Source organism: Otolemur garnettii, unplaced genomic scaffold, assembly GCF_000181295.1.
Source record: "Otolemur garnettii isolate 467f Iridium unplaced genomic scaffold, OtoGar3 scaffold00123, whole genome shotgun sequence".
Classification (NCBI taxonomy): Eukaryota; Metazoa; Chordata; class Mammalia; order Primates; family Galagidae; genus Otolemur; species Otolemur garnettii.
In genome coordinates this window covers 3,374,422-3,394,862 of record NW_003852518.1, presented here as the reverse complement: position 1 = coordinate 3,394,862, position 20,441 = coordinate 3,374,422, and the positions used below count along the sequence as shown (strand labels likewise).

Sequence of the window (20,441 nt, the reverse complement as noted above, 5' to 3'; positions counted from 1 at the left end):
AAGGTTTAAATTAGTTTCATAATAGGGGTGTGTACATTGGATATTTTTTCCTCCATTCTTGTGATACTTTGCTCAGAAGAACATTCTCCAGCTCCACACATTATGTTTTATATACTATATGTCTATCATTATCTTCTAGGAGTAAAATTCCTCAAAACTAAAATAAAGTTAAGGCGAATAAAAAACTGGAGAAAATATTCTCTACCAAAGTGATAAAGGGATACCAAGTTTAAAGTATAAACAAATCTTCCACAAAAAATGAAGGATATGTTTAGCATCTCAATAGAAAAATGGATAAAGGCCTTGAATACCCAGTGTACTGAAGCCACCCTCTGATTCCCACACCCACGGATAAAGGGCTCCCAGGCTTCTCTCCTTAGATGTCCAGTGGGCACTACAAAGTTGAGCCTGACCAATGCCCGTGTGTCCGCCCTGCACTGCTGCTCTCCACTCTGAGAAGCTACCATCTGCTCTGGATTCCTCCTGGCACCCTGGAAGTCCTTCCCAGTTTCCTCTCTCTATAGACCCCTGTTTTAATCAGGTGTGGTAAGACACACAGAGGTAGGAATGACCGTCTGGAATGTGGTTTACCATCTCTAGGAACTGGCTAGCAGGGGGCTTCAGGGCCAGCAAGGCCCAAAGAGGTCAAAGTATGAGAAATACAGAAAATAAAAGACCTGGTTGATATGCCCTACAAGTACTTCACTAGGGATCCTCTCAGTCCACGTGGGTCTCCAGCCTGCCTGCATCCCTCTTTCTCTAAAGACGAACCCCTTCTCTACCCTTCTCCTCCTGAATCCTTTCCTCACCCTGCAGCCAGACGGCTCTTTTGTTTAAAATTCCACATGTTGATTGTTGTTATATTGGAAAGCAATCAACTTTTATATTTTAACCATGTATTCGGAAACCTTGCTATAATCACTTAGTTTGATGGGTTTATTTTTTTCTAATTTTTTATTAATAAATAATATTTATATACATACATGGCATACATTATGCATAGATTGTGTAATGATTGGGTCAGGGCATCTAGGGCAGCCATCACCTTCAGTAATTATCATTTCTTTGTGTTGGAAACATTTCAAGTCCTCTCTTCTGGTTATTTTATTTATTTATTTTTGTTTGTTTGTTTTTTTGGCCAGGGCTGGGTTTGAACCCGCCACCTCCAGTATTTGGGGCAGGCACCCTACTCCTTTGAGGCACTGCCCTGGTTATTTTAAATAATAAAATATATTGTTGTTAATTATAGTCACCCTACTCTGCTATTGGATATCAGAAGAACTGGAGGTCAGGAGAAGGCATGGAGAGATAAACAAACAGTGCGATTCCAAGAGGGTGTTTTGGTCAATTTTCTCAGATTTTCTACAGAGACAGTCATGTCATCTGGGAACAAAGACAGTTTCATTTCTTTCTTCTCAATCTGTATACATCATATTGTCGGGTCTTGCTGGACGATGTGGAGAAGGGGTGTGAGAGGAGACATCCCTGCCTTGTTACTGATCTTGTTAGGAAAGCTCCCAGCTTCTGGCGGCGGAGTACGCTGTTAGCTGTAGGTGTTTTGCAGACAGTCTTTATCAAGTTCAGGAAGGTTCTCTCTTTACAGGGAGGTTTTTGTTTTTTTCTAAATCGTGGATGAGTGTTGCATTTTGTCAAATGATTTTTCTGCATCCACTGATAGGCTCGTGTGGTTTTCCTTCTTTAGCTTGTCAATGTGAGAGACTGTATTAATCGACTTTTGAGTGTTGTGATGGGGCTCTTTACAAATTGAAGTCAGATCATGTAGTCCCCGCTCAAGCTCCCCCGCTGACCTCAGTGCCCAGCAGAGTCCTTTCCCCTGAGTGGCCCCGGCTGGGGTCATCCGGCCCCATCAGCTTACGTCACCCCCTGCCCCATCCCGACGGCACTGCAGCCCTTTGCCTCTGCACTTGCTCCTTCTGCCTGCGACACACTCTTTTTAAAAAATTAAATTAAATTTTATTTTTTATTAAATGATAGCTGTGTACATTAATGCAATCATGGGGTACAGTGTGATTTCATATACAATTTGAAATATTTTCATCAAACTGGTTAACATAGCCTTTATGTCATTTTCTTAGTTACTGTGTTAAGACGTTTATATTCTACTTTTAGAAAGATTCACTTGTACCCTTGTAAGATAAACCAAAGAGGTGATCCCTGCAATCACCCTTCCTCCCCCATCCACCCTCCTCTCCTCCCCTCTCCCTCCCTCCTCCCCTACCCTCTCTCTCCCTCCTCCCCATATTTTAGGCTATAATTAGGTTATAGCTTTCATATGAAATCCATAAATTAGTTACATAATAGGGCTGTGTACATTGGATACTTTTTCTTCCATTCTCTTGAACTGTGACACATTCTTCACGTTCTTTCTGATGCTAGGACATTTCAACTTTCAGATTTCTTAACATCTAAACATCCATAACCTTAGCCTCACCTCCTCCCAAAGGCCTGCCATGAGCATCTTTAGCAGACTTCCCCACTCCTTATCTCATGGGACTTATCTCTTACCTCCACCCATAAATATCTCTGTCTCCTCCTTATGCGGAGGTTGGGTACCTTGCACAGGGCATGATGTATGTGTTGAATAAATAAAAAAAAAATTAGCTTTGTACAGTGGCAGTATCATAGCCAGTGAGTTTATCTGAGGGATGATGATTGCTAATTAAAAAAATTAAATGGATAATAAATATATAAAAATCGTTAAGTTTTATTGATAATATAGACAATAAAAACAATTTTATAACTTGGAATGCAAAGTTTTTTTAAATGATCATTTCTATTTGGATGAGGACCAGGTAAGATGTGCTCTCAAGGGTAGCTGGTGGGAGTGTAAATTGGTACTAGTTTAATTTGAAGATAATTTGATGTTGAGTATTAAGAACCTTAAAAACACCAGGAAACTTATTCTTGCAAAAGAGTTCCACTTGTGGTGTTCATTCTTTTTGTTTAAAGTTCATCTAGGTTCCACACTGCAGCTGACCACAAGAAGGTCAACACCCTGGCCTTTTTACAAGAGATACAAGACCTGGCTGAGGAAATTTATAGAACGACGGACAAGGCAAAGAACTTACAAAAACTTTGGGTAGAGCGATCCAAGACTCTAGGCAAGTAACTATGTCATAACTGTGACGCTGCCTACCTGGACGCAGCTTAAGGACTGCTCCTGGGAAGGCTGTGATCGCCCAGAATGTTTCTGAAATCCCAAGTACCGCAGTCTCTTGCTGTAGGAGTTGGGAAAGGGAGCGCCCTCTGGTGGGTGAGGCTGGCATCTGCAGCCGGTGGAGGGTGAGGCTGGATTCTCCCTCCCACTCTCTGGGAAAGTGCTTAGCGCAGGGCATCAGCTTGGCGGCCTTCAGAGGGCAGCTTGGCTTTGTCTCCACAGATTCTCTCTCTCTACTCTTCCTGCTCCTTCACTTTCTTCTATTGCTGTCTTCTTTTTCTCACTTTTTCTTGTTATATATTTAAAAATCTGTTCCACTTTCCCCCAATTCATTCTCTCTCTCTCTCTCTCCTGATTCCTTTCCTCCCCACTGAAGGCTTGGACTGATGTTTTCTATGTTAGTAACACTTTAATTCTGGTTTTGGATGACTAGTTTGCTTTGATTACAAACCTTTTGGATTATTGGGAAAGTTATTCCCTAAAAATAATTTCTGTTTGTTATAAAGAATATCCACCATCATAAAAGACTTCGATGCTTACTTAGAAATGCACAATAGAGATAGAGTTAGAATGGATACAGAGTTAAAAAGTTCAGCTTACAAATGGAAAAGTTTGCATCTCAGAGGGAGTCGGCCATTTGCCTACCTTCACATACCAGAGTCATTGCCTGCTGGAAACTTCCTTAATAAACAGGTAGCTCAGGGGTTTGAGACCAGCCGGAGCAAGAGTGAGACCAAGTCTCTACTAAAAATAGAAAGGACTATCCAGGAATTGTGGCGGGCGACTGTAGTCCCAGCTACTGGGGAGGCTGAGGCAGGAGGATCACTTGAGTCCAAGAGTTGCTGTGAGCTAGGATGTCACAGCACTCTACCCAGGGTGACAGAGTGAGACTCTGTCTAAAACAAAATGAAACAAACAGGTAGCCACAGTGCTTCTGCCCCACTTTTTTTTTTTTTTTGGCAATTTTTTTTTGATTGGGGCCGGGTTTAAACCCACCACCTCTGGTATATAGGCCGGGGCCCTACTCCTTTGAGCCACAGGCGCTGCCCTCTCCACTTTTTTTTTTTTAACCCTGTCTACCACAGCTGTCAGACGAAATAGAGGTCATTCAGTTAAATTTGAATTTTAAATAACATATAAATTCTTAATGTGTGTATGTGCCAAATATTGCATGCTTATAATAAAAAAGCTATTCATTTTTTAATCTGAAATTGAAATTTAACTAAATGTTTTTTGTTTTTAATTTTTTAAATATGGTAGCCCGAAGTATCTAGCTCCAATTTTGTTTTTTTATATAACTTTTTCTTTCTTCATGGAGTATACACAAGAAAATGAAGTAAGAAGTTTGGTAGGAATGTGAAGAATGAGCTCCCCAGAGCGTGTGGTGTTATGTGTTATTTTTAAGAGAGAAAATAGCACTTTTGTCCAGGGCAATGCAGGGCTGCCCACGGCCTCCCGGAAGGCTCATTTCACGATGAACCCAAAATGTTTCAACAAAAGATGAGAGTGGTTCAAAACCCAAATGATAAAGTTCTTCTCTTGAGATTTATCATGGGCTCATTTTACTTTTATCAAATTTGATTTTCAAGTAAAGTTTTTAACATATTATTGAAAGAACTCATTTTTTTTTTTTTTTGGCCAGGGCTAGGTTTGAACCCACCACCTCCTGCATATGGGGCCGGCGCCCTTCTCCTTTGAGCCACAGGCACCACCCAGAACTCATTTTTTTTTTTTTTTGAGATGACATTTCTATTATCTATTTGCTATTATTTAAGTCATTTCTTGTGGGATATGTAATTCAAAAATAATCAGAAAATATATAGTTCTATTTTTTCCCCCTCTTCAACTTTTTCTTTTCTTTTAAATTTTTTTTTTTTTTTTTACTTCTCATTCCCGTCTCTAGCCTGTCCTGAGTGTTCACAATATCTGGCAAAATTAGAGTCTAATGAAATAATAAATATCCTTCAACAAAATATTGAAATTTGATTTACTAGTTAGATTTTTTCCAGGGATTTTCTTAATGTCAATATGATTTGGAAATTGTAAACAGTGATTTTCTTTAGATTTATTCTTCATTTGGGTGTTTTTGCCTTTTGGGGCAAGACTCTGTGACAACATCCCATTTTACTTTAGAACTAAAGCAGGGACTCAGCAGATGCTTCTTCACTGATGATTGGGTTAATGTCTCTTAAATCTTTATTGCAGATTCTTCTCATGGATCCAGTCTCTTAACTGTAAGTATCTTAACAAAGGTTTGAAAATTAGTCTTCAAAGACAGGATGGCTAAGTTACAACAGTGTTTTCTTGTTTTTTAAAGTTCTATTTATATATTTACTTTTTCTGTTTTTTCCAATTTATATTTTCAAATGCTTCTTTCTCATTATTTGATATGTAGTAGCAATTGTGTAGAAGCTGGATGTGGGAGAGTCAAATCCGCTCAGAGGAGGGACTGATCCGGTGGAGACCGAGGATCATCCGTTCTTTGAGTGAATCTGACTCCCTCACCTCTAGCTTCTGCACCAGTGGTTTTCAACCGCTGTGCCACGGCACACTGGTCTGCCATGAGAGGATCTTAGGTATGCTGTGAAAATTTGTAATGCTCATTAATTAAATGATTTTTGAAAGAATTTTGAAGTGCAATAAGTATATTCATTTTTTGGTCTTGTTGTTGATCAACATAATTTAAGTGTGCTACAAAAGTTGAACTATAGGTTCAAATGTGCTGTGAAATAAAAAAAAGGTTGAAAAACATTGTTGGGCACAATTCTCTCTACATATCAAATCATTAGAAACAAAGATGACTTTGAATTCTCTGAAGGACGGCCTGGGGCTTCGAGAAGGGGAGGCGAAGGCTGAGGTTGGCGGGTGAGGGGCACAGAGCTGCTTTGTAAGATGTTTCTGAGCCTGTCTGATCTCAGTTAGATCTAAGGTCTGGGTTTGGTACACACCCTGTGACTCTTGATGCCCAAAGCCTTAGTTAAGGTGCCAGGTATCAACAGGGTGAGGTTTTGTTCCTCAGGGGATATTTGTCAATATCTGGACCCATTTTGGGTCTTCAGAACTGGAGGCAGATTGGGAGGTTACTACTGCCCTCCAGAGCAGCAGTCTCCAATCTCTTTGGCACAAGGGACCAGTCTCCCAGAAGACAGTTTCACCACAGATGGGGTGGGGTGGGGATGGTTTCAGGATGATTCAGGTGCATTACATGTACCTCAGGTCGTCAGGCATCAGATTCTCATCAGGAACGCCACCTAGGTCCGTCAAATGCGTTCTGCTGTGAAAATCTGACCCCGCTGCTGAGGGGGCAGGAAGGGGCGCCCAGGTGGTGGCAGGAGGGATGGGGCACAGCTGTAAATACAAAGCTTCACTTGCTCTCCTGCCGCTCACCTGCTGCTGTGAGGCTGGTTTCCTGACAGGTCTGGAGCCCAGGTCTGGAGGATTGGAGCCAGAGGTGTCACTAAACTTATCCCAGAAACACAGGACAGCCCCCAAACACTCACAATTGACCCAGAACGTTAAGAGGGCCAAGGTGGAGAAACCCCGACGTAAAGTGTGAATCCTGACAATATTAAAAATTCTGTCCTGCTCATGTGCAGCCCAAGTAACATGGTGTTAACAGTGGCACATGTCCCTTATCTGCCTAATTCTAAAAAGGATTTAGACAATTCAAAAAAATATACAGTAAAACTATTAAGAGAAAGTAAAAGAATGTGGGACAACTAATGAGTTGGAATGGGGAGAGGAATGTCATTGTAAACATTACATAACCATTCTGGCCAAGTTTGTGGGGCACCCATCTTAACCCTGCACTTTCTGAAATACCAGGTCAAAAGGAAAATATTATAAGTCTTACAAATAATGGGAGCACTTAAAATGGGATAAAGTACATTTCAGTGATTAAATTATCATTTTAAAAAGGAGATTATGATACTCAATCCTTGTGATGTTGTGGCCTCCTGATAGAATCGTATGCAGTGTGTAACAGTAAAAAATTGATAGACTAACTTTGGAAAAGAAATTTGACATCCTCTGTCCCAGTAATTGTTCCGATGATAAGTCTTGTTTAGAAGGCAAAAGAAATTAAAAACTACATGCATAAAGCTGTTCATTTATAATGATGGATAATTTTAATATCTAAAAGTAGGCAAATAGATGTTGATTGTCTTCTTGGTGTGGTCACTTAACAGTAAACCTGGTACATGGGAAATGATTATGTTATCACGTCAAGTGTGGAAAGCAGAGGTGGCATCAGGCCAGGGGTGTGACTGTGATGTGAAAACCTTTAGGCCTGTGCGGAATGAGCGGAAGAAATGTAGCTACCTGGAAGCAGTTCTATGTGTTATGGTGAAAGAATTCTGGGTAATTTTCCTATTAATATTATGTACTTCTGATGAAGATGTTGCCCTGCTCCATTTTTATTGGGAGTAAATGGTCATTAGGATAATCTGAGCAGCTGAACAGTGAAACTTGAATTATGTTTTCAGAAGATCCTTTTGTCCTTCGTGTTGTGGGCAGAGTGGAACTGGGAGTCCACGTGGGGAATCAACTCACTGGTGTGTGTGATACATGCAGTGACTTAGGGCAGTGATGGGGTGACGGTGGGAGGTGGGGAGAGGTTCTGGAGCTGTTGACGCATTTTGGAGGTGAATCCAGTGGAATCTGATGATGAGGATGACGTAGGTTACAACAGAAAGGAAAGGGTCAGGGACGACTCTGTATGATTTGACCTTAGGAAATAGGGATAGAGAGTGGCCGTTTACTGAGTGGGGAGGCTGGAGCAGGTTTGTCTCAGGGCTGGGAAGGCAGGAGGGGAAATCGGGAGGCTGATTCTGAGCGTGTTAAAGAGACGTCCAAGTGCACTGCCACGGAGGCTGCTGGAGGTCCAAGTGTGGAGCTGAGATAAACAGTCTTGGGCACATACGTATAAACTTGGACAGTGTTGGTGCATAAATGACACTTTGAGGTCGCCAAGGGAGAGAGTGTAGAGAGAGAAGATAAAGAGGGCTGAGCGCAGGACACTTACTTTTGAGGATTAGTGTCAGGCCAGGAGAAGTATCATTTGGGGAATCTCAGTAAAACAATACGTAATAATTCTCTGTACTTAAAATTGTTTTCATAAATCTAAAATTAGGTCAAAAAGGAAAAGCTAATAAAACCTACGATTAAAACGACTGTAAAGTCTTTAAGGCAAAGGGAGAAAGGAATGAAAGGAGGGAGGGAGGGAGGAAAGAGGCAGTGTGACTTTCTGTTGATGGCCTGTTCCCATGCAGGGTCCCGGAAAGCGGCGCTGAGGCAAGGTCTGTCCAGGTGACTTGTTCAAGGGCAAGGTGGGGTGTCCTGGAAGCCCGAGGAAGCTATTTTCAAAGAGATGGGCATGATCCCATGTTTGGAATGTAGGTGATGAGGTTAAGAGGAGGGTGGAGACCTGCCCAGACGGAGTGGCAGCGTGGAGGTTACGGTGGTGACAGCAAGGAAAGGCTTTGATGGGGTGAGGAGGGTGAAAGCCCCACTGCAGTGGGCTTGGGACTGAGAGGCAGTGGGGCGGTGTGTACAGGAGAGGCAGGGGGGCGGGCGGTGTATGTGGGAGGCAGTGGGGGGCAGGGGGCGTAGGTGGGAGGCAGTGGAGGTGGGACGTGTACCTGAGAGGCAGTGGGGGCGGGCGGTGTATGTGGGAGGCAGTAGGGGGCAGAGGGCGTAGGTGGGAGGCAGTGGAGGTGGGACGTGTCCCTGAGAGGCAGTGGGGGCTGGCGGTGTAAGTGGAATAGGACAAGGCAATGGCCTGCCGGGCGGGGGAGGCTGCGGAGGAAGATGTGGGGTAGAAGCTGCGGGCAGCAGAGGCTGTGGTGCCTGCTCCCCGCCCCACTGGCTCCCCAGTCTCTCCTCAGCTGTGGGGACAGGTCTCTGAGAGGTCAGACTCCTGGTCCTGTGTCCCATGTCAAGCGCACGCTAAGAGCATTTTGCTTCCTGCCTCTGCTCCTCCTCTGAAGCAAGCTTGGCTGAGAGGGCAGGAGAACTAACACCCTCGGAGCAACCTGCAAACGGAGTGAATGCCCGATTCACATTGCCTGGGCCTGAACGTCCCTCATTGCAGTCCCAGGCTACCTGGGAAGGTTAGTCCCTTGCCCCCAACGCTAGGCGGCACCTGAGAGGCTTGGGGACTGCAGGTGGCAGGGGCCGCAGGGACCTGGCTGGCTACACGGACTGGTCCTTCTCTCCTGTTTCATGCTTCCCTCTCCCTCAGCCCTTTCCTGGGACCTTGACCTTGAACCACGGACCCAGGGACATGGACAGAAGTCCCTGCCTCAGGGCTGCTTCCAGGGACCCTAGTCAGAGCAGGACACAGAACTTTCCTCTTCCCTCCCTTCATTCCTTTCTCCTTTTACCTTTAAGACTTCACAGTTGTTTTAATGGCAAGTTTTTCTACCTTTTTATTTTTGACCTAATTTTACAGTTTTTTTGGCTGGGCTGGGTTGGAACCACCTCCTGTATATGGGGCCAGCGCCCTACTCCTTGAGCCATAGGCACTGCCCTCATTTTTGACCTAATTTTAGACTTACAAAAACAATTTTAATATTAATAGTATTACAAAGAATTATCTCATATCTTTTACTCAGATTCCCCAAATGATAACATTTTAGCACATTTACTTTTTTTTTCTCTGTATATCTATATTTATCTCTGTATCATATTATGGACTAAGTTATAGACATGATGTCTTCCTAATCCTAAATGCAGTTGTCACTCAATATCCCTGGGAAATTGGTTCCAAGACCCCCTGCAGATGCCTTTTATATAAGGGACAGATGCTCAAGTCCCTTAGAAAAAATGGTGTGGGTTTGTCTATAACCTACACACATACTCTCGATTACTTTAAAATTAGTTTAAATCATCTATAGTTTGTAATACCTCATGTAATTTAAATGCTGCATAAATAGTTATTAAAGTGTATTGCTTAGGGAAATAAGGAAAAGTCTGTGTGGATTCAGTACCCGTGCCCCCATCCATTTCCCCCCCCCCCGAATCTTTTTGGTCTGTGATAGGTTGAATTCACAGACCCCAGGATTAAGGAGGGTCCACTGCACTTCCGTACGCACGTCCTAAAAACACAGGCTTTACTGTACAGAGTCACGTCATGATTGCTAAAAATAGGAAGTTACCACTAATCCAGTAGAACGCTTTAAACTAGAGACTGTTCCCAGATTGTTCTAATCCTGCCCTTAGTAGCAAAAGAAGATCCTGGCTGGGGTGTTGCCTTTATGTGCACTGTCTTTAGTCTCCTTTCTCGGCTATGGTTTCACAGCCTTCCTTTGTCTGGGTTTCATCAAGATTTTTGAAAAAGTCCCTTTTTTTGTAGACTATCTAATGTGAGAGTTGTCGGATGTCTCCTCGGGATTGGCTTTGGAGTTATGATTTATGGCAGGAATAGGTGTTTTTTTTTTTTTTTTTTTTCGGGTGGTAAATAATGACATGGGGATGAGCTGATAAGAAGAGAGAGGAGAGCTGAGGAGGATGCTCGTGAGGGCGGGAGGCGGGAGGCCTGGAGCCCAGGTGAGGGTCAGCCTGAGATGGTAACAGCAGGTGGTGGGGAAGCCCGGGTGTGAGCCCTGGCGTAGGTGCCCGCAGGCCTGGTGTGGGAGCGTGAGGAATATCTCTCTGATCGCTTCCACTTCTCAGAGAAATAGGAAGCAGATGTGCAGATAAATGTGAGGCTAGAGACAGGAGTTTGAGATCCAACGAGAGAATAGGTGTAGGGGAGCTGGCCAGGAGAAGGGGCACGATGTGGACAAGGACGCTACATTGCAGGCATAAGGCAGCGCTAAACTGCACACCAGAGGCAGGTGGACGTGAACTTGGTGCTGGAAGACTCAGAATTATTGTGCATTGTGCATCTACAGCCATATTCAGCTACTTGGGGAGGGGGTAATGTAGGTAGAGAGTTGAATTTGACTGGGAATGGATTTTTTTTTTCTATCGGTAATGTAAAGGTTAATATTTTGACCATGGAAATGGGTAATTTGAGCAAGAAAATACCACTGGATGGTGGAAGGAGGGGGGAGTCAGGGAACAGAAATGATTCAAGGAGCCCTGGGAGATTTTAACATCACGAGAACTATGGCAGGACTCATGTAGGACAGCCTGGTGGTGTGTGAAGAGCCAGGATCCTTCAGAAATGACAAGCGCTGATTCCAGGAGCATCTTGGGAGCTTGCTGAGTTCTGGACCTCTTTTCATTTTCGTGGAAGGTGGTGTGAGGCACAGGGAATGTGTCTCCTATGGAGTAACTGCAGCTCTGGATTGACTGTACCTTGTCTGAGGGGTAAAGTCAAACTCGGCTTTACTGGAGGGTGGAGAGAAGACAGGCAGCAGCCGCAGAGCTCAGAGCACAGTGTGGGGGGCTCTTGGTGAGATGCTGTGGGGTATCTGATGTTATCACACCCAGAGGAAGTGTGGTGGCTTGGGGAGGCACTGGACACCCATGCTTCCTCCGTGTTCCCACTTGGCCATTCTTAGTATGTAGCATGAAAGACTCAAGTATTTAGAGAAACCTGAAGGGCGCCTACCCGTGCCAGGTGCAGGTGGGAGCCTGTGGACCAAGCCTAAGGTGACCAGATTTTAACATTGGTAAAGTGGGACACCATTGACAGGGGTGGAGGGGGCAGTTCTTAATTAAAAATTTGGTCTATATGGAGCAACAAAAATTTTCATAGAATGCAAAAATAGTATTGTAATATGTTTTTTTAAATTTCAACATAAGTACAATTTACAAATATAATACATTAAAAATTATGTAAAGTATTATTTTATTTTTTGGCATAGTTCTCATTTGAGTGAATTTTTTTTTTTAGTAGATTGCTGTCATTGTGTAAAAGGTCATGAAATTTTTCACAAGAATTTGTTAAATTATATTTCACACATAAAATGGCTTTCAAAGTCTCAACACTTAATTGTGATTTTTCTGATGTCCACACTTTATTTACATAGAAAAAACGCATTCAGTCACAACATTAGTTCCTGGTAAGGACAGCACGTATCCCACAATCTTTAGTGCATTATTGTATGGAACATGGTTTGTTTCAAAATGATGAAATATTTCTAACCATTTTTTCTGTATTGTGATTTTTGCTGATGCCCAAGATTTAACCTTTTCCTTATCAAAATATTTTTTTAATAATGATACCTTGTAAGTCGTAAGTGTCACTTTCAAGGCCAGTGCTAGACTTTTTGCCGCCACTATAAAATATAAATAATACGGGTACTGTCTGCTAAATTCATGAAATAAATAAATAAATAACTTACCTAAATTATCTGAATAGCTGATTTGTTGGCATCACTTGTTTAACTAGCACTAGCACTCAGTACAATGTGTATCGTCTGAGAGACAGTTATAAAATGTTTTCATCAAAAATGCCATTGTTCATTAAGTCCAAACAATGGTGATTGAATTCTAACAACTGATCAATAATACAAACTTTGATAAGCAGTTCTTGATAATCAGTTCTCAACGATTATTTGCTATTATTAAAGTTTAACATTATAAAATTAACAAAAATAATATAAATTCATATCCTGGCGAAATAGCCACATGGCAGCCAAAAACTGTCTATTCCCTTCCCATTCTGCCATTCCCTAGCTTGTCGTGCATTCTTTCCAAAAATTGGGATTTTTTAAAAACACCACAGGAAGCAGGACAATTTGTTAAAAATCAGGACTGTCCCGCCAAAAGCTGGGCGACGGTCACCTTAACAAGTCATCAGTGCTCAGTAAAATGCTACGTTTTCTTTCCTTCCTTTTTTAATGTTCCTTTTAGTTCTGCCTTCATGTAAAAACCTTTCGTGCTTTGCTTACATGGCTAGTTTTTTCCCAAAGTAAAGAGAGCATGAGAGAGAAGATTATGTGGTGTGGTGAGGTACATGCTAGTTTTATAAAGCAACTGTACAATGGAGTTAATGAAAATGGATTCTGCAACTCTGTAACCACTTGCCCCATCCCTTTGCCTCCCAAGAAAGCTCTTCTGCCTTCTGCCCACCAGGATGAATATCTCCACTTCTCCCCTGGGGTCTCATATGTCCCCCAATACTTGGGGAAGTTGAAATCTGGCCTGTGATTTCCTGTTGCATGTCTGCTTTACTAAAATATCCATTTAGTTTTAATTTTTCATTTACTTTCCTCCAGACTAAGATTCCATGAATTGTACCATCAAAAACAACTCTTTGAAAATGGTGGTGGGGGATGTCGGGGAAGGCATGCCATTTTGTGGAGGAAATATGGTGTTCAGTTATCAAACTGTGTGTCAGTTCTGACTGGGTCCAGCTGCAATAACACAAAATCCCCAAATAACTGGAGGCATTCCAGTCTTGTTTGTATTTGAGTTATTCTCTTTTCCTTTATCATTGCTTATGAAGACTAGATCCTGACATTCTTATCCAGAATCTACCACAAAGACCTTGTATAATAGTTTCAAAAATCTTAGAAATTGTGGCTTGGCACCCATAGCACAGTGGTTATGGCGCCAGCCATATACACTGAGGGTGGCGGGTTTGAATCCAGCTGGGCCACTAAACAACAATGACAACTGCAACAAAAAAATAACCCGGCATTGTGGCAGGCACCTATAGTCCCCAGCTACTTGGGAGGCTGAGACAAAAGAATCGCTTAAGCCTAAGAGTTGGAGGTTGCTGTGAGCTGTGATGTAACGGCACTCTACCAAAGGGCGATATAGTGAGACTCTGTCTCAAAAAAACAAACAAACAAACAAAAAAACAGAAATCTTAGGAATTGGTACAGCTTGTTACACAAACAGGGCTTCTTTTTCTCTTCACCCATCCATACTTCTGAAACATTAGGTAAAAACCCGTCAACCTAACAGAATAATTTTAAAACTGGGTCTGTTTAACACAGTGACATATCGAGCATGGGTTTCTACCAGAAGTTTTACATCCTCCTACCTTTGTGATATCCCGCCCTTATCTCATTTAATTTATTAATGAAACAATAAAGGGAAACTTTTGGGCTTTTTTTCCTGTCAGATGGATCTCAATAAGACTGAGGAAGTAATAGTGAAGCTGGAAAGGCTCCACCAGCTGCCTCACATCTGGGACTTTCTCCTTTTATTGCTGAGACTACACGAGCACCATGTCCGCCCCGAAGACGGCCTACGCCTGGCAGCACATTTCCTCCAGACGGTTTTGAAGTAAGTGAAAAGGGAAATATAGTGACCTGTAGGTGTGTTTGTTTTTCTTCCTCATTTTTCTACATGGGAAATAAAAATTTCTGAGTAATTGTTTGATTAAAAAAAAACCCCTGCCCAAATAGGATGGAGCCGCCTTACTTCCATGCCTGACCCTCGAGTCTGGGTATGTGCTCCACAGAGGGGCAGTGAGCAGTTCAGAGCACTCTCTCTGCTAAAAAAATTTACATCACTGTATTAACATTTGTATGTCATAGTCTAAAAATAATAATTTTTAATGGCCGTAGAATATTCTCTGTTGGTAAAACATCATAATTTACTTAATAATTTTACCTTTGGACTTTTGGTTATTTCTAAGGTTTTCACTATCAGAGATGTGGCATGGATATAAACATTTTAACTAAATAGCCCCAAACTACTCAGCTCATTTGTGTCAGTTGTATAATTCAGTGAGCTGGACGTTGGTTTGGTGTGGTGGTTCTGGCCCCCGTGGTACTTGGGGGTGACCTTTGGGAATGCTTCTTCCCATAGTGGATTCTCATTTTTTAATCAACCAGGTCTTCTTTTTTAAAAATTTGAATTATTTTGCTCAAATTTATTGCTGGAATATAGCATTTTATTGGTAAAATTTTTATTCTTTCATATTTTTAACTGTTACTTATTTGCCATCAGTGAGAACAACCTGCATTGCCCTGAGGCCAGGATGAGAGGGGCCCGTGTCCCGGGTCCTGTGGTTTGAAGATCCCCATGCTGGCCTTCCCCAGGCTATGCCTCTGCTTATGGGCTCACAAAGCTGGGAGGGTGAAAGAGATACATCTGTAGAATGCACCCCCCACCCCCGACTCCCTCTCCCCCTGGAATCCCCTACTTACTCCAAGGTCTAGAGTGCCTTCCAGAGCCTGTGCAGGCCTCTCTGGTCTGTCCTTCTGAGGGCAGCTCTTCCACTGGACTATCCATCCCTCGGCCCAAGGGTGGTCCAAGGGCAGTTGCAGCTGTTGGCAGGAGTGTGGGGTAGAGGTTAGGGTGGCGCTTGGCTGTGTAGGCTGGAGTGTCCACATAGGGGCACTGAGGCCTCCTGGGGTACAGATAGAGCTGAGGGCAGGAGGCAAGTTGGGAGGGGATGGGCCCAGGGGTGGGTGCTCCCTGAACAGCCACATTGTGGAGCACACCTCTGAGAATTAGAGGATTCTAAATTTGAATGTGGCTTTCCAAGTTGGTATGAAGATGTGTTTTTCAGTGGAGGTAGATGAAACATATTTTGATAGCTTGTTAGCTGGATGTATCTTAAATATTTGAGCATAGGTGGTATGTCTCCTTTTGTATTCTTTTCTTTCTTTCTTTTTTTTTTTTTTATGACAGTCTCACTCTGTTGCCCTGGGTAGAGTGCTGTGGCATTATTGCTCACACCAACTTGAAACTCTGGGCTCAAGTGATCCTCCTGCCTCAGCCGCCTATGTAGCTGGGACTATAGGCACCGACCACAACTCCTGGCTAATTTTTTTATTTTTAGTAGAGATGAGGTCTCACTCTTGCTCAGAGTCTTGAACTGGTCTTGAACTCCTGAGCTCAGACCTCAGTCTCCCAAATTGCTGCCATTACAGGTGTGAGCTGCCATGCTGACCTCCCTTTGTATTCTTGCTCTGAGCCCTGACTGTGTTAGCAGTAATTAATAAGAAAAATTTGATTATCTTGAGGGGGGCAAATTAGAGGATGTTGATGACAACTGTTGGAGCCTCTCAGCTTCAGCAGAGATTGTATTTTTATATATTTTTTGTGGCACAATATCAAGACGATCTATACCTATAGAGATAAGTGTTTGTAAGCAGCACCAGTTTTAATGATTTATCTTGTAATTTTGGGATACTCTTGAATACACAAAGGTGCCATGAGAGCCCCCACAGCCCCATATAAAAGAGGTCTCTAACTGCACTTGACGTGGATGCCATCTCGGACTCTGCCCAGGTGGATTTCTGTCACCTCGTTAAACCTGGACTGAAGCTCTCCTGTTCTCCATTCTCATCTCTGGGTATTTGCCAGTGACCTCTCACCCTCCGAACATTAGACAGATTATCTAAACTTGAAGCTGCCAGGCTAACTGTCCATTTTCTTTTCTAAGATAACAGTACTTTGCGGCCTAGCCTGATTCATCAACGGACCAGTAGGCCAGAAGCACCAAGGCTGAGCATAAGGGAAAACCTATGGTGGAGCAAACCCATACTGGAGCTCTGAGTCAGAGGCCGGGTGCAAGAGGGCCGAGATTCCTGGGTGTGTCGGGGGTGGGGGAAGAGGACTTAGCTCCCACGTTTAATTCCTAGCGCTCTGAGTTAGGGTCACGTTAAAGCCATGAAGAATGTTGACTTGCAAATACGACCTGCCTCTTCTTGTAAGAGGGCCAGCCCAGGGGCTGTTGGTAAATCTGCGATTGATACTGCCGCTTTTGCTAACTGCCAATTCACATTGCTTTTTTGTTTGTTTGTTTTGGCTCTAGCTTCCTAACATCCCTAGAAGATTTAGACTGGCTGCAGGTCAATCACACTTTCTCCCAGGTTTCTGAAATTGTGCTGAACGTGACCATTTCGACACTGACGTCTCTGCAGCAACATGGGGCAGCAGTCACTGAGATGGGTAATGTAGAATGATTGCTGTGCTTCAGAATGTTTCACTATTTATTATTGACAGTCAGCATAGAGCTAAAATGATGGTCAAGGAACTGCTTTAATTAAAATTTCAAATGTAAAACATTTATTTTCTTGTTGTTGTTAATAAAAGAAAGTACTCGAGTGAAAATTTGAAACTCAAAACTGAATTCGACTTTCTACTACCATTGAAATTCTGCAATCATTGCTAATAAAAATGATATTTTTGATCAAAACATAACTGATTTAAGATTTTTTTGGCTTGATGTCTTTTTAGGTTAGATCTGCCACGGTTCTGTAATTTTAATCTTCCTTCCCTCTAAGCTCCTATTAGAAAGAAATACTTGAAAAACAGCAAGGCTTATAAGAGGATGCAGGTTGATGTGAACTTTACCCCCTAACTGAATAGGCAGCCCCTCCACAGGGGAAAGAGTGAGATTATGTAGTTCTTTTTATAATGCAGAAAGCCATTTTCTGAAGTCTCAACTGGGCTTGTATACTTTTAATTCTCTCCTTTTCTCTTTTTTCCCATCTCTGTTTTTTTCTCTAAGGGAAATACAGTGAGAAAACAGCAAAATTAGAATTTATCTGCCCACCCATCCGTCCGACCGTTCATGTGTCCTCTGTCTACCCGTCTCCCCACCCACCCACTCACTCACCCACTCAGCCCTCCATCCATCCATCCTCCATCTATTCATTCTCTCATCTAGTCGACACTTACTGAGCACTTTCTGTGAGCCAAACATTGCTCCAGACAGTGGGCATAAAAAGCTAAGTAAGACAGAGTTCTTGCTTTCAAAGACATCTTGTTTAGTAAAGAGGAAAAACGCATCAATAAAGAAAAATGAAGGCTGCAGAGTGGGGACCTGGCGTCTTCTTCAGAAAAAACTTCAAGGAAGAGCTTCAAAGGATGAGTTAGAGCTCATCAAAGAAAGGAGGGAGCATTTGCCAGGAGTGAGAACATACCCAGCTGGCTGAGAGCCGTGTGGGTTGGACACTCAGTGTGTCTGAGGTATCTCAGGCAATAGAAGAAGATGGTCCAGAACGGGATCCTGGGCTGGATTGCAAATGGAGTTTGGATCAGTAAAATTAAGATGCTCCTGGGTGGGTGTGGGGTGAGTCTGGGGTCACATTTTCCATTGGCTGAGGACTGTTGAGGTCCAGCTGCCTGAGCTCTGTAGCAGAACAGTTTTCTGCAGAGGTCCCCCCAGGCCCACACACAGATGTGTCCTGCTGCCTGGAGCAGCCCTACCTGGCGGCCTCCAGGGTCCCTAACTCCAGCTGCGGCTTGTACCTTCCTGTTACTTCTGAATCAGCACAGGCAGATCCCCACAGAGAGGAAGAGTCTCTCTGAGTGCTCTGTAAGAGAAGAAACTAGTCCATTAACATTTAATTCAATTTTCACCTTAGGTTAGTTCCACTGGAACTACCAATTCTTATGCTGAGGACAAAATCCAGCAGTGGGGTGCATGAGGAATGAACCTGCTCACTGCACTCTTCACAGTGACCTTTATTTTAGCAAACTCATTTAAAAGCTTAAGTTTTTGTATATCATCCAAGTTGTGACAACCAACTTACCTTACAATTAGAAATGTAATTACTGCTAAGAATGTAATCAAAATGAACTGTTTCCTAACTACTTGCCGGTGAGTGAGTCAGAGGTAAAGAACTCTGTTACAGAACAAACCTCCAGAGGCGACTAAAAATCATCTTCATTTCTCAAAGACTCTTTTGCCTGATGAGCAGATTATATTGTGTGAAGAGGAGGGGTGGGCGGCCTCAGAGGCGCTGAAATCATTGCTTTCCATGTTCCGAATACTGTTGTTCAGCAGTGAATTTCAGAAACAAGTTGCCTTTCACTTTTTTAGAGTTATTTTTTATTTTTATACTTATTTATAGACTGAAATTACTTTTTTTTTCTCCCCTCTGGAACATCGTAAGTTATTTTTTCTTTTCTTTTCTTTCCTTTCTTCCTTTCTTTTTTCCTTCCCTTCCTTCCTTCCTTTCCTTTCTCTCTCTCTCCCTCTCCCTCTCCCTCTCCCTCTCCCTCTCTCTCTCTCTCTCTTCCCTCTTTGACAGAGACTCACTCTGTTGCCCAGGCTACAGTGGTGTGGCATCAGCTTAGCTCACAGCAACCTCAAACTCCTGGATTCAAGTTATTCTCCTGCCTCAGCTTCCTGAGTATTGCAGAATATAGGCCCTGGCCTCTGTGCCCTGCTGATTTTTCTGTTTTTAGTAGAAAAGGAATCTCCAGACCTCGAGTGATCTTAGCCTCCCATAGTGCTAGGATGATAGTCATGAGCCACCATGCCTAGCAGAGCTATGAATATACTATAATCTATCCTTTCCTCTGACAGAGCTCTTCACTGGTTTTTAATATTTAATTAATATAAAACCAATGCAGTAATATTCTTGTATATTATTTTTGTTCGGGTATCTGATATTTTCTTGAGATAGATTTTTAGAAATAAGTTTATTAGGTTTAATGATCTGAATTATATAAAGCTTATGAAAATCTTAAGCTCCTCCCAGCTGACTGAATGAGTCCCTTCTTGGCCAAGAAGATACGTTAAAACTGAGTTACTGAAGCAAATTATACACCATGACCAAGTGGGTTTTATCCCAGGATCTCAAGGCTGGTTCAACATATGCAAATCTATAAACGTTATCCACCGCATAAACAAATTAAAAAACAAAGACCATATGATCCTCTCAATTGATGCAGAAAAAGCTTTTGACAATATCCAGCATCCATGCATGATTAGAACACTTAAGAAAATAGGCATAGAAGGGACTTTTCTCAAGTTGATAGAGGCCATCTACAGCAAACCCACAGCAAGTATCGTATTGAATGGAATTAAATTGAAACCATTTCCACTCGGATCAGGAACCAGGCAAGGTTGCCCACTGTCCCCATTGATCTTCAACATCGTAATGGAAGTCTTAGCCATAGCAATTAGGGAAGAAAAAGCAATCAAGGGTATTCACATAGGATCTGAAGAGATCAAACTCTTACTCTTTGCAGATGATATGATCATATATCTGGAAAACACCAGGAACTCTACTACAAAACTCCTAGAAGTGATCAAGGAATACAGCAGCATCTCAAGTTACAAAATCAACACCCATAAGTCAGTAGCCTTTATATATACCAACAATAGTCAAGCTGAAAAAACAGTCAAGAACTCTATTCTATTCACAGTAGTGCCAAAAAAGATGAAATATCTGGGAGTTTACCTAACAAAGGACATGAAAGACCTTTATAAAGAGAACTATGAAACTCTAAGAAAAGAAATAGCTGAAAATACTAAGAAATGGAAAAATATACCTTGCTCATGGCTGGGAAAAATTAATATTGTTAAAATGTCTATACTACCTAAAGCAATATATAATTTTAATGCAATCCCTATTAAAGTTCCATTGTCATACTTTAAAGATCT

The 20,441-nt window shown here is 42.4% G+C and overlaps 1 protein-coding gene across 1 annotated transcript in view; it reads left to right on the top strand.

Moving 5' to 3' along the window:
• Positions 1 to 20,441, top strand: part of ABCA13 (ATP binding cassette subfamily A member 13) — a 557,155-nt gene that overhangs the window by 45,728 nt on the left and 490,986 nt on the right. The window contains exons 4-7 of the mRNA XM_003797747.1: positions 2,971 to 3,122; positions 5,384 to 5,412; positions 14,205 to 14,368; positions 16,854 to 16,990. Of these exons, the coding sequence (XP_003797795.1) occupies positions 2,971 to 3,122; positions 5,384 to 5,412; positions 14,205 to 14,368; positions 16,854 to 16,990 (482 nt within the window). The remainder of the gene's footprint in view (positions 1 to 2,970; positions 3,123 to 5,383; positions 5,413 to 14,204; positions 14,369 to 16,853; positions 16,991 to 20,441) is intronic.